At 41.0% G+C, this 15,008-nt stretch overlaps 1 protein-coding gene across 1 annotated transcript in view; it reads right to left on the bottom strand.

Moving 5' to 3' along the window:
* The window catches only part of WDFY2 (WD repeat and FYVE domain containing 2), a 170,391-nt gene that overhangs the window by 96,045 nt on the left and 59,338 nt on the right, over positions 1-15,008 (bottom strand). Inside the window, exon 2 of the mRNA XM_032403088.1 lies at positions 1,906-1,973. Coding sequence (XP_032258979.1) covers positions 1,906-1,973 — 68 coding nt within the window. The remainder of the gene's footprint in view (positions 1-1,905; positions 1,974-15,008) is intronic.

The raw sequence follows: 15,008 nt of genomic DNA, 5'->3' as shown, positions 1-15,008 counted from the left end.
AACACATTTTAATAGCAAAGTAATGCCTTTTTCACTCCCTTTGGTAGAAGGCTATAGGCAAAATATGCAAATAATTCAAGGGTACTCCTTCTCAAAGACTGTGTTCAATCACTAGGAAAATGTCCGATGCTGTTCTCGGCACTCTTCTTTACTAACAGATTCAAGTCTGCAATAAGCATTTATGTATTGAGCACTTCTGCCTGGTGTAGGAGCTACAGCAACCTATAGTTATTCATACAGCTTCATAAATGATAAAAATGCAAGCAGAGGCTTCTTTGTATTCTCAGTGATATTCAAATAAAGAGAATATCATTCTCTGATGTTTGTGGATATGTGTGTATGGCGAAGGGGGCAGAGAAGCAATTGTTTAGGATCCTGTGTCTCCATGAAGTTCCTATTTGTGTTCATCTCAAGAAGATTCCTTGCTCACCATCCCCGAGCTCTCATCATTCTGCTCAGATCTGACTCTCCTCTGTCTTCATGGTCATGGGAGTGACAGACATCCCGACCTTCCCCACCTCCTCTAGTTAGATATCGTGTTAAGGTTGATGAAAAAAGCAAGATCACGGATAAGACTGGTTATATCACTCAAAGATCAGGAAAAACAGTCCATCAGAGAATTCCTTTCCCTTTCGTTTTACCTGAGCCCTCATCACTGCCACAGCTTAAAGAGAAAGTTCACTTAGGCCTTTTGCTATTGAATGCCGTCTGCTGGAGGCACAACAGGTCAGGGGCCAATATAAGAATCACAAGAATTTTCTTCTTCCCCAATGCAGGACTGACCACTTGGTTCAGCTTCGTGGTTATCATTTATTTACTATAAAATTCTAAAGACACGCAAAACCTCAAAGATAATTTGAAAATCACAGAAAGCCATTATATCCTTAATAATTCATTTGTTCATCAACAAGCAAAATTGCTGTTTAAGTTATCACAGTATTCTGTTGCCAGAGGCATAAACTTAATCACATCTACAATTTAGCATGAATTTATTTTGGCTGTACACTGTGGCATATACTTCCCAAATCAGGATACTCATATCAAGGGAAGAGGTGCACGCTGCAGTAAGCCAGAGGGTACCTGGCCCAAACAACAAACCTGAGGCATTTTTCTAGGGTGTCAATTTTAATTAAGATCTGAAGGAAGGGGAGTCAGGGACATGTTTACTAATATACCTAATAATGAATTTAAATAATTATCTTATACTCAAATAAACATGGAACAGGATGCCCAACCTTCACTAATTTTTAACAATAAAACATCAGACTAAAAAGAAATTTCCTATTTTGAGGAGCCAGCTCTTCTCTCCCTGGAGGAGAACTTCTGCCAGCACACCAATCTAAGAATCAGTCATATATATTTTTTTTAAATATATTTCAAAGATTAGCTATCAGCCCAAGGACATATTTCTCATATAAGAGCTTGAGAAAATAAGATTAACCTCCAATTAGAATGTTTCAATCTTAAGCAAATCCTTGTGAGAACTAAATCATCAAGCTGACTGTCTTGTATTTGAATGACTAACATAACAATAACGCAAGAACAAACTTACTTCACAAATGTAATCACCGGGCAAAATTTTAAATGTTGAAGGAAGTACTCCACGGAAAAGTTAAACAGAAAGTTGGAAAAGAGGGGGACAGCTGTAATCAGAGAGCCTGTGTGCTGTAGTCCTTCTTCCATTAATCTTATTCAGAAACTATGAATATATAGTCAATGTCAGAACAATTTTCTTATTTTACATACTGAGAGCTAAAATGATTGAATATGGTACTTTCCATTATAATGATAATCCCAACCCTCAGACATCCCTACTCAAGAAGAAAATACAGAGAAGGCAATCTGGAAAGGAAGGGGAGGTGGGGTCCATGTCTGATTTTTAAAGACCGAGATCCAGATACTTACAAGGCATCACTTGATATATGCTTGGCCAATATTGTCCGCTGTCTCTCTTTAGCCATACACGAACGGTCCTGCAAAAGGAAAAAATATGTGTGTTAACAATCACAGCGTTTTTAGTCATGGGAAAATGTTGACAGACAGAAACCAAACCTCTTGACTTTAACTATATACATCTTAACTATATATATTTTATATACATATAGATCTCAACCATAAATATTTACTTATATATAAATATATATATGCACACCACTTATGCCTCTTCATAGATTGTATATTCCTTAAATTTAAGGCTTGTGTATACTTAGAATTACATTACTCTTGAAGTATTATCCTCACATATGTCTACATACACACATGCAACAGTGAAAGTGTTTGAAAATCACTACTTTTGTTGTTGTTTTGCGTGTCCAAGTTTGTGACCTTTGCCTTAGTCTGCTGGAAGCATTCATCTGTCCAGGGAGTTTTAGGTTTTACTAGTAAAGGAAGTGTGAAGAGATAAAATGAAGCATCTTACATACACAGAAGGGTTACACAGTAAATCCATAGTCTCACAGGCCAGGCCATTGCCTTGAGAGAGGGTTTTTCCAGTCATGGTCAGGTAATGTAAACTCTGAGACTCAGATTCCTGAGCTAGAAGGCTGACCAATGGGCCCAGGTGGAACCTGGAAATCCTGCAGCAAAGGCTGTGGATGAAGTTCCGGGCCAGTAGGCCCAGATACAGACATGGAAGAGACCCAGAGGAGCTCAGAGAGAAGGAGCCAGAGAGAAAATGAAGCAGTCAGGGAGCACCACTAGGTTCTCACCAACCAGAAAGGCCCCACCATGAGTTACACTAGCCATGACATCATCTGCACAGGCCAGCAAGGCAAACACATCGAGAAGGTAATGGAACATTCCTCCAGAGGCCAAAGGAGGTAGCAGAAATCAAACCAAGGGAAATAAGCAGTTCCCCACTGGTGGGAGATGATATAGGCCACATCCCTCACCCCAAACACTTAAATCATCCAGGGTAAAAAGCAGACAAAGACTGAGTATCTTTATCTCACACTATTTAAGTCATTGTACTAGACTAAGTTTTAAATTGTATTGGATTTTTCCCCTAGCTGATCAATGGGTCTTCTCCTGTATGGAGTAGAAAGAGAAAAACTAGACTAACTACAGACACAATAAAGAAATGCCATTTTCTCCGCACAGCCGCAAGATAAAATGTAGTGATATACAGTGATGAAACTACATATACATGCAAAAATTTCATCTTCTTGTTCAACTATCCTAATTTATGAGAGGGACAGATGTAATGGCAAATAATTTGTAAAAAGTAATTCCATACATACACCATTTATATACATAGCAGCTTCACTTAAACAATTTTTTTTTAATATCCTAGTACGACATTTTAATATTGACACTGTTACCTCAACAAAAATAAATACAGGTGACATCACAGAAAATGGCACAGTAGGAAGCTCCAGGAATCAGTCCCTACACCAAAACAGCTACTGAGCTGGCAAGAACTGTCAGAATCACTATTTCAGAACTCTAAAGTCTAGTTAGGCACTTGCAGCATCTAAAAATCACAAGTATGTGGAAATTAAACAACATAACCTTAAACAACCAATGGATCAAAGAAGAATTGCTAGGAAAATCAGAAGATATTCTGAAATGAATGAAAATGAAAACAGACATAATAAAACCAATGAGGGGCAGTGAAAGCAGTACTCGGAGGGTAATGGGTAATAAATGCCTATATTAAAACAGAAGAAAGATCTCCAATCAACAACCTTGCTTTACACAACCTTGATTTACATACAGAAAATCCCAATGAATCCACAAAAGCACTACGAGAGCTAATAAACAAATTAAGCAAAATTGCATGGTACAAGATCAATACACAAAAATCAGTTGTGTTTCTATATACCAGCAACAAGAATTGTGAAAAGAAAATTAAGAGAACAATTCCACTTATAACAGCATCCAAAAGAATAAAACCCCCAGGAATATATTTAACCAAGGAAGTGAAGGCCTTGCACAGTGACAACTACAAACACTGCTGAAAGAAATCAAAGAAGATACAATGGGAAGATAAATGGGAAGGCATCCCATGTTCATCAATTGGAAGACTGGATATTAATATGACAATACTCCCCAAAGCAATCTACAGACTGAATGCAATTCCTATCAAAATTCCAACTTTTATTGCAGACATGGAAACATCAATCTTCAAATGTACATGGAATTGCAAAAAGCCCCAAATAGCCACAACAATATTGGAAAGAAAAACAAAGTTGGAGGCCTCCCACTTCCTTATTTCAGAACTTACTACAAAACTTCAGTAATCAAAACAGCATAGTATTATTAGCAGAAGGTTAGATTGGGATCAACAGAGTGAAGGAGAGAGTCCAGGGATAGGCGCAAACATCTATGGACCATACATTTTTGACTAGGGTGCCAGGATACTTAAAACGGGAAAAGAATAGTCTCTTCAATAAATGGTGCTAGGACAACTAGATAAACACACTCAGAGAAATGAAGTTGGACCTCAATTTCACATACAAAAACTAAGGATAGATCAATGACCTAAATATTGCAGCTAAAACTAAAACTATTAAAGGAGAACACAGAGGCAAATCTTCATGACCCTGCCTTCAACAATGGATTCTTGAATTAGACACCACAGCCTGAGCACAAAAAAATAAATAAATTAGACCTCTTAAAAATTCAAAACTTTTGTGCAACAAGGGACATCATCAAGAGAATGGGAGGACAATCTACAGAATGGGAGAAGATGTTTGCAAATCATATAGATGATGGAGATTTGGTGCCCATTCTATGTAAGAAACTCTTGCAACTCAACAACAACAAAATGACAAACAACCCAATTAAAGGATGGACAAAGGACTTTAGTAATTTTAGACATTTTCCCAAAGATTAACAAGTGGCCAACAAACACATGAAAAGATGTTCAACATCACTGGTCAATAGGAAATGCAAATCAAAACCATAGTAAGATACCATTTCCCACTCACTATGAAGGCTATAATAATTTTTTTATGGAAGTAAGTGTTCTAGAGGCTGTAGTGAAATAGGAACCCTCGTACATTGCTGGTAGGAATGTAAAATGATGCAGCCATTGTTGAAAATAGTTTGGCAGTTCCTCAAAAAAACAGTAAACCATATGATCCACTAATTCTACTCCTAGGTATGTGCTCAAAAGAATTGAAAACAGGTATGCAAACAGATATGTGTTCATGTATTTCATAACAGCACAATTCTTGCCATATGCAACAACATGGATGGATTGAGAGGATAATGCTAGGTGAAGTAAGTCAGTCAGAGAGACAAATACGATTTCACTCATATGTGGAATTCAAGAAGTAACAGACTCTTAAAGATAGAGAACAAACTGGTAGTTGCCAGAGGGGAGGTGGGTGGGGGATGGGTGAAATAGGTAAAGGGGATTAAGAGTACACTTAATCATGATGAGCACTGAGTAATGTACAGAATTGTTGAATCACTACACTGGGCACCTGAAACTAATATAACACTGTATGTTAACTACACTGGAATTTAAAAAATTAATTAATTTTTTTAAAAAGAAAAAAATAACAGCACAATTCACAATGGCCAATAGGTACAAAGAACCCAAATGTCTATCAGCAGATGAATGGAAAAACAAATTGTATATATAATATAATATTATCAGCCATGAAAAGGAGTGAAGTATTGATACATCTTAAACTTGTATGAACCTCAAAAACTACACTCAGTAAAAGCAGCCAGACAGGGGCGCCTGGGTGGCTCAGTCGTTAAGTGTCTACCTTCGGCTCAGGTCATGATCCCAGGGTCCTGGGATCGAGCCCTGCATCCGGCTCCCTGCTCAGCGGGAAGCCTGCTTCTCCCTCTCCCACTCCCCCTGCTTCTGTTCCCTCTCTCGCTGTGTCTCTCTCTGTCAAATAAATAAATAAAAAATCTTTAAAAAAAAAAAAAAAAAAGCAGCCAGACAAAAAAGGTCACATATTGTTTAATTTTTTTAAATGAAATGTCCAAAATAGACAAATCCATAGGGACAGAAAGATTAGAAGTTGTCAGGGGATGAGGGTGGGGGCACAAGGGGAGTAATTACTCAGTGGGTAATGGTGTGTTCTTCTGGGGTGATGACGAAGTTTTGAAACTAAAGATAGCTGGTGGGTACACCGCACTGTGCATGCACTAAATGCCACTGAATTGTACATTTTAAAGTGGTTTGCTATATGTTATGTGAATTTCACCACAATAAACATTTAAGAAGAACAAGCAATACAGACTCTGCCTGGAGTTGAGGCAACCACCTTCGATCATGAGACAAGCTTGAGGACAGAAGTGGACATGCTGAGGTCCACAGGGTTGAAGGAAGAAAGGGCCTGGCCTCAATAATGCCCCTGTTCCACCAACTCTTTAGAATAACTGTAGACTTGTTTGTGAGATGATTTCCTTTATTTTTACCCAAAATCACTGTTAGATGGATTTTGTTACCAGGATCCGAATACATGTCAATGGATAGAGAAGATGAAGGAAAGGAACATCTTTCTTTAGGTTTGGGGTTTGTCCAACTACATGATAGTGCGGTCATTCAGAGATGAGGAACAATGGAAAAGGGCAGGACGTGGGGTGAGAATCATGAGCTCAATTTTGAACATTTAAATCAGAGGTGTCTTTGAGTTAGCCAAGAGTTCCTAGTTAGTGAAAAAGGAGAATTATAATTAGAACCTATGGCAGAAAGTTGTTGTGAAGATTAAACGTAAGGTTCTTTTTTTTTTCAAAGATTTATTTATTATTTTAGAGAGAGAACGAGAGATCGTGCACGTGGGGGGGGGGGCAGAGGGAGAGAGGGAGAGAATCTCAAGCAGACTCCCCGATGAGTGTGGAGCCCGACATGGGGCTCGATCTCATGACCCTGAGGTCATGACCTAAGTCAAAATCAAGAGTCAGACGCTCAACCCCGACTGAGCCCCCTGGGTGCCCTTAAATGTAAGGTACTTGACATACGGCAAGCATTCAGTAATTGCCAACAATTATTATTATTGTCATTATTATCACTATTTTTTTAAAAAAACATATGAATCTACCATAGCTTGGGACAGTTCAAGATCCAAAGCCTTTCTGGCTTTGCCAACGTACCGAACATTTGAATCCTTGATGTAAGGGATTTTCTCCTCAACTTACAAAGATGTCCTGTTCCTTTATCTATTCCTTTTACATGTACTGAGTATCTGCCATGTGCCAGACATCGTGCAGGAGCTCCACGTGGACACACAAGTGAACATCATTACAACTGTGAACGATAAGGGCTATGAGGTATTTGGAATCCACGTAAGGCAATGTCGGAAAGGTATGTAATCCACATGGGAAAGGGTCGCAGGCTCGGGGGGGGATGGCATTATCTATTACTCCATTTACTTCCTTCATTGCACTGGCCACAATCTGTTATTTGATTTACCCACTGGTAAATGTGTTTATTATCTGAAAAATAAAAATAAGAAAACAGCATGATGACAAAGGACATTCTTTTCTTCTAGCCAGAGGCTGCCAGAGTGTATGGCACATGGCAAATACATGGTAAATATGTGCTGGATGAATGAAAATACGTTAGTCCAAGGCGGCAGAGACTGCTGGTTGTCTATGCTAGATTCATTCTCCTCTTCTTCCTTAGCAGATGTTACAGTGACCTGAGAGGGAGGGGCAGAGCACAAAGGCCAATAAATAGAAGACAACAGACCGCAAGCTAGACAGGACACTTGGCAGAGGTCATTCGCTATGGATACTACTATACTCAAACAAAAACGAAGTCGGGCTTTTCAGGGGACTGTTTTGCCCACAAAATTCCAAACGTGGCCTCCCGACAATCCCAACAATTATTAATCTCATGTCACCAATGTGGGCTCTGAAGCACAGAGAGCCCCCCGGTGACACAGAACCACCATCTGAACCCACACCGTGTCTAGCCTCCAAGGCTGCTCCTCTCAACCACCACACTATGCAAAACTCTTCCCACTACGGGAGGGACAGGAAGGCAGGAGAACAGAGCAAGTTGCATTTCCAACGTACTGAGTTTAAAATAACTATAGATGTGGACCAGCTTCTTCTGTGAGGATTAGAGCTGAAGGGAGCACCTAAGCCAGGCGCACCCAGACTGTAACACTACCATGACGTTAGTGCAATCGATGCTCCTGGTCTTGCAGATGCATAAATTATAAGGGTATATAGATACGTATCTATGTACGTATGTACATATAAACATTTAGGTAACAGTGATTCTAAAAATTCCAGTAAAAAAGGCACGTAACAATACAGCTAATACACGTCTGTTTTAAGATTTTTTTTAAATAGCTGTATGGGTCAAAAGGGTGGCAGGTTAGTATTAGTTTTAACTTTAATAATAGTGACAAGCCTTTTTACAGAAACAACAGCCCCCAAAACACTCTGCGTATACATATATTCCTTACACTAGCTCTATGAAACAGAAATCATCCTTTACAGGTGAGAAGGCCCAGAGAATTTAAACAATTTGCCCGAACAGATCGATAACCTGCAGTTATTTTAAATTCTGTACTCTCTTCACTAAACATAATGCCTTCCTTATACCAACATGTATTAAGAGCAATTGATAATTTTACAATGAAAAATAAAATTATTATTAAAATATTTGTTCCCTTATCTTTAGAGGTGTATTAACAGTTAAAAAAAAAAAAAAAAAGGGCACTACATCCTAGAGGTCAAAAGTAAAATTTGCATAGCTAGGAATTTCCTAGATGAATGTAAATTCCACTATACAAAGCCTGTAAGTATTAATTTTTTTGCAAATTATATTTTTAAAGCAACACAAAACGTTTTTAATAGTAAGTGAAAAACTTTTTTCCTTGGAAAAAAATTCAAAAAAACCAGCTGTGATTAAGAGTCATGGTTAAGCCAGTAGAGGTCAGTGTATTGGAGAAAAATGCATGCCCCTCCTGAAAAGCAGAGAAATTGCATTCACCCCACACAAAGCCCTGGGCTCACAGGAACCCGACAGAGCCACACACCTTGCACCGTCCACCTTACCAGGTCCTGTCTTTTTCTCCCCTCCTAACCCTCTCCCCCAAGCTCTCACCAAAGGCAGAAACAGACACTGGGACAGTTGGGATAAAGAAGCAATTCTCGTCTCAAAAATAATATGACAAGATATCCCCGGGGGGCCTCAGTCAGTTTAGCAGCTGGGCTATTTTGAAAACAGCATCATCTTATTCTATATTGGACACAATTCACCACATTTCAACAGGTAAACATTACTTTTAAATATTGGCCTTAAATATTATTCCTTAAACCTAAAAGAGTTTTTCTTTTTCTTTTCATTTTTAAGGTGAAAACAAGATGCTGGATGAACTGTAGTATTTATCAACACTCCACCATGATCAGCACAAGTTGGCTCCTTGACTTGAGCTCTAAATACCATCAGAGAAGGAATCACATTTTCTCATACTCGGCGTCTGCCCAGGGCCAAGCTCCATGCCAGGTCCAAAAAGTGGTACTCATCATTTCCAACAGATCAAGAGGATCAGTCAAAAGTTCCTCCCCACAGCCACCCACCCCCAACCTGTCCACTGCCAGGAAATTCTCTGATCACATCTGCAGAGACCTTGTGCAGAATAGCAGCAAAGAAGCTGATCTGAAACCAAGAAATCTGCACACTGTGCTGGGGGTTGATGGGGAGGGAACTGTAAATTCTTCATTCTATAGCTCCAGGGTCTACCAGTACCCTAAAGAAATGAGAACTGGAAGGGCATTCCGATCCTGCCTCCCATCCCACTCCAACTCCCTCCAAAGAATGGAATCCACTGCCTGCCTCCACTACAACCTTAACCAGCATAGGTGTGACCTCCTCCCAGGCAGCCCTCCCCAGGAGCCCCCCCAGTAGCCAATGTGATCAAACTTTCAATCCAGCAAGGGAGTCAAATGCTCCCTTCATGAGATCCCCAAATTTTAGTCTGCACCTGACTTTCTTGTTTTGAACTGTGCTAAATACACACAAGCTGGCAACAGAGTTTAGTAACCCAGAGTTGCTGAACTGTGTGTGTGTGACACATAGACACACGGACGGACACACACCCACACACATACGGCCAAGCACCAGACCAGGCCCACTCCCACCCCCATCGTATCCAGGAAAAATATACCCTTTGTTCTAAATTCTAGCAGTCTTTGAGAATCCACTTAATATAGATGGAGGCAATGAACTGCAGGGACTGGAACAACTTGGATTTTCCAAGACCATTCAAATCTCAAAGTTCGGGGTTCTGCCCCATTGCCTCACAAGCGCGTTTACGTACATTCAATCACTGACCTGTTGATCACTGATCCACTCATAAACATTCACTAAACACCTACTAGGCACTAGTATGGGAAATGCACTGGAAGCACAAACACAAACAAGTGCCACCTCTGTTCTCCAAAACGCACCACCCACTGCATGCGGCAGGTGGCAAGGCATTACAACCCAGCCACGTAAGAGCTTGGGTAGGAGAAGCCCATGCTGTTCAAGAAACATGGGGGGCATCTAACTCTGAAATGCAGCCTGGGTTAGATGTTAGGGAAAGCGTGCCAGAGATGACGGTGTCTGAAATGCAGGAGGGGGCAGCATCTACCCGAGGAAGGGGGCCGGGGGTGGGAGTGTGCTCCTGGAGCACAAGGAGGCGTGGGGGCAGGAAGGGGCAAGATGGGAGTAAGGAGACACCAGCTGGACAGAGGAGCAGGCGGGAGGCCACACAGGGCTCTGTAGGCCATGCTGCCGAGGCTCGGTTTTACTCTGAGGACAACAGGGAGCCACTGAAGGCCAACCAGCCAGTCACAAAATCACAATTTTTTTGTTTGTTTGGGGAAGCCTGGAAGAAGCCTGCTTACCCTGAAGCGACCAGTTTGGTTAGCCGGTAAACCAGGCAAAAAAGGATGCGGCTCGGGACAAGAGAAGAAGGCAGACGTTAGAGCACTTAGGAGGTGGAAGCATCCGGACTCGGGGGCTGACTGGGTGTGGGGAGCTGCATGAATGGTAGTCCCATTCACCAGGAAGTGACTTTTGTAGAAGGCAATGCTGACTTGATCTTGAACTTGCTGCGTGTGGGGATGCTCCAGTTAGGACTGTCGAGAAGTGAACTGCCTGCCTACTTGGGAGTCCATGGGCGTCTCGAGACCTGAGCTGAAGATCAAGATTTGCAAAGTTACCAACACATAAGCAGTAGCTAAGCCACTGGTAAGTAAGAAGAACAAAGAAGACCAAAGACGAACCCCAGAATAACACCAACAGTTAAGGGGTGCAGCACGCAGAAGATCCGCAATGACTTAGGTGTGGGCCGCCAAGGATGTAGAACAAACAGCCTTCACTTCTCAGACACAGCACGTGTCCTCATTTTGGGTCCAGAAAATAAGGTCATTATAAACATACCTAAGAACTGAACCAAATTCACAGTGAAAACGTGCCCATAATAAAAAACTATCTATATAGGTCACTTTTCTGAGAGAAGAGGGAAGATTGGGGGTGGTGACAAACAGTATACCACAGGTTGCTAAGCTACTGAATAAAATAAGACGAGGCGTCTACCCATGTTGAAATTCAGGCTTTTAAAAATGTGCCCTAGAATGATGCAACCTTCATTAGTTACCATAGCAATGAGCTTCATTTCCCAGGGGACAATTGTTATTTTTGCCACCGCTGAAGTAACTTGGGGGGGCAGGGGGTGGGGTGGGGGAGAGTAGTGATGCTGACTGTGTTTTCAAGACCCTGAATTTTCAGGGAATACTTTTCTAATAGATCACACATTGCAACCTCAATACAAACAGAAGGCAGCCCCTAGCGATCGGCAGATGAACAGAAAAACTTGAAGCAATGGGATGGCAGTCAATAACTTTTTGTAGTTTTTACAGCGACTTGTGTAAAGGGGGAAAAATTCCTCTAATGCAAATAATGTTGCAGAAATTCTTGGAAAACATACCTAAAAGATTTTTTTAAAGCCATTTTCCTATGATTATTTATAATAAAAACAGACTACCCGATCCTCATTATATGCATTCAGATCACATATAGTGAATAAACTAAACCCAATCGTCTACAAAACACCGTGCATCTCTGTATGGAGGGTTTCTCCACAGCTAGACAGACTGCTGTGTGGAGTGAATTAAGGCAACCAGGGGTTTGAGACAGAGGAGCTCAAGCTGGGCGCTGTCCAGCTTCTCGACCACCCCACCAGGCAGCTCGATGCCAAGCATAACCACCCACTACATCAGACCTAAACAACTGTACTGAATCACAGACACCTGGATTTTCTTTCTCACAGCCGTAGCAACCTAGCAATCTGTGGCTGAAGAATAGCCATGGCTGGTTTATATTTCAAAACCTGGAGCTTTTAATGGCATTCCTGCCTGAAAAACAATAACAGCCATTCTGGTCATTTGCAGTCACGTGCTACAGAGGCATGCTTATTACAGCCAACACCAGACAGTATTTTAACCAGCTGGGTCCCTTCTCTCAAACCAAAGGTCATATAAGCCTTCACAATTTAGAATTTTAAACATCACAATCAAGTGGCAGTCTGTTCATTGTTTTTTAAAATCTACAAAATGAAGTTAAATGGACACATACGGCAGGTGAGAAATTATGAACACACACAAAATACATGGAATGACTGTCTTTGTCAATCAGTAGTAAGGGCCTCAAGAGAAAGAAGCCCCCGTAAAGTCTTAATTCTGTGTGGTTTCATTACTATTAAGCACTACTCTGGGTCTGCAATTAGTTTCCTAGCATTCTAGCTTTGCTTTGTTTGTTTTCTTGGTTAAACTTTGTGGCTAATGTTTAAGCACAGCTTCCTGTCTTTGCATAGCTGTGGGTTTTAGGATTCCCAGACTAACCTCCCTCTCAGCCCTCAGCGCTGTTACCTGCAGATCGGCTCTCTCGTATTAGCATAACTCCCCTGGCAAGCCTACCAGACTCCTGGGCAGAATGAAGCTCCAGAATCACTTTGCATCTTGCCAATGTCAGGACAGTCACATTGCCTGTCAATGCTGGTTAGCAAGTCCATAAATCCCTTGAGAACTTCAAAAAAAAATTTTATTTTTGAATATTTTTACCTTTGATTTTTAAAAATACCTATAAATACTTTTACTTCAAATATATATCGTACTTAGCCCAAAGAAGGTGCTTGGAAAAGGTCGTATAAATACATAAAAGGAAAAAGAACAGGAAATAGAAGAGAAAAAAAAAAAAAAGAACACATTCCCAGTGCAATGGTGAAGAGTAACCCATAGGGCAGCACTAGGAATGCACCAGATCAGAGAGGCTGGATGGGTTCCTGGATATTAGCATCAGCAGTGCCATCTGCTTCTCAGCCAGAGTCCCTCACAGGCAAAAGAAACAGGAGTACCAGCCTTGAACTGTCAGTCTGAGCAATTCAACAATATGAGAACGGTCATCAATATCACCCACTAGGAGGAATATGGATGGGATCGCTAGAGGAACGATGTAGATTTAAATATTGTTTTTGCCTCTATACACAGCGGTGGGGGGGGGGGGGGGTGTCTGTTGTCATCCTCCTCACCGCTATAGTCCTACAGCCTGCTACAGTGGCAGGCAGGTGATAAATGCTCAACAGGGACTTAATGAAATAGTAAACTGAAAGAGCAGTGATTCGGAGGATGCCCGTGGCTGCCACTGTTCTGAATCTGAAAAGAGATGAACTGCTCCCTTCCAGGGCAGCCACATGTAGCAAAATGGCCAAGAATCTTGTTACATCTTAAAAAACAAAGCAGAGCTGGGAGGAGGGGCAAATGGAGAGTTACTGTTTAATGGGTATGGAGTTTCCATTTGGGAAACGGATAGTAGGGATGGTTGCACAACAGTGCGAATGTACTTCATGTCACTGAACTGCACCCCTAAAAATGGTTCAAATGGTAAACTTTGTTAGGTCTATTTTACCACATTAAAAAAACTTTTTCGTTTTTAAAAAAGAAACAGGCTCTCTATCTCTCTGAAAGTGTAACCTTCCTAGAGTTGCCAAAGATGCAGCCATTAGAGGGGCAGCAAAGGGCATCCTTGGCTGAGAATGTGTAAAGGGAATTCACTTGCCCACTCCAACAGGGTAGGGCAGCAGATTCCCTTCCAGAATCTAAATCCAACTGGGACCTATGGTTTGGAGGAATCAGACTTGTTATGCTATGAAAAAAAGGAATAAAGGACAGTTTCTGAACCATGTGTAAGTGGGTAAGTTTACATAATGAAAGGGGATGTTTTCAAAAGATTACATTGGCAGTAGCAAGCAACTTGGATTAGACAAGAGAAAAATTAAAAGCTGTAAGACCAGTTGAGCGCCTGCTCTAGTGATCAACATGTTATAATAGAGTAGTGGCAGGGGAATACGGAGGAAGAACCATGCCCTAGAACCGTCTCTAAGAAGAAATCACAGGATGGAGAAAGAGCCAAAGGCGGCTACAACATTTCCAGTCTAGAGAGTCACACAGCTGATGAAGGCAGACTGTGACAGAGTTACTACCCATATATGAAAAACAAGGAAAAACCTCACAAAGTCAACTCACTTTCCCAGAAAGAGAAGCTGGAAAATCTCATTGATTTTCGGCAGTGTGAAAGAAGAGACACTGAAAGACCTTCTGAATTAAAGCAATTAAATGCTGGCTTCAGTTTAGTAGAATCTGGTCTTCTTTTTGTTGCTGTTATTTGAAAACCTGTTTGAAAGTGAGGAATCTGCAGATCCCCAAAACTCTAATGAGGGAGTTCTGAGCAATTTTTTAACTATTACCCTTTTAACCTTAAGAGTTTCTGTTGGACCCTGTAGATCTTAAGTATCCATTTTAATGTCACACTGGGCATGGGCTATAGGAGAAAAGGTCTAGAGCCTAACCAACATGGGGAATCTAATGAGAAACCTTATTTAAGCCAGGATTCCAAAGGCTACACCCTGGGTGCAAGAGTTTATAAGAAATATATCCCACCCCCCATGCAAAAATGGGACAGCAAGGAAACTTATCTACATAAAAATCAATCAATCAATAAATCAAGCTGTTCTCCACAAGCTGACCCTCATGAAAGA

This window comes from Phoca vitulina, unplaced genomic scaffold (genome assembly GCF_004348235.1).
Source record: "Phoca vitulina isolate PV1807 unplaced genomic scaffold, GSC_HSeal_1.0 scaffold5, whole genome shotgun sequence".
Classification (NCBI taxonomy): domain Eukaryota; kingdom Metazoa; phylum Chordata; class Mammalia; order Carnivora; family Phocidae; genus Phoca; species Phoca vitulina.
This window is presented reverse-complemented; position numbering and strand designations above follow the sequence as displayed.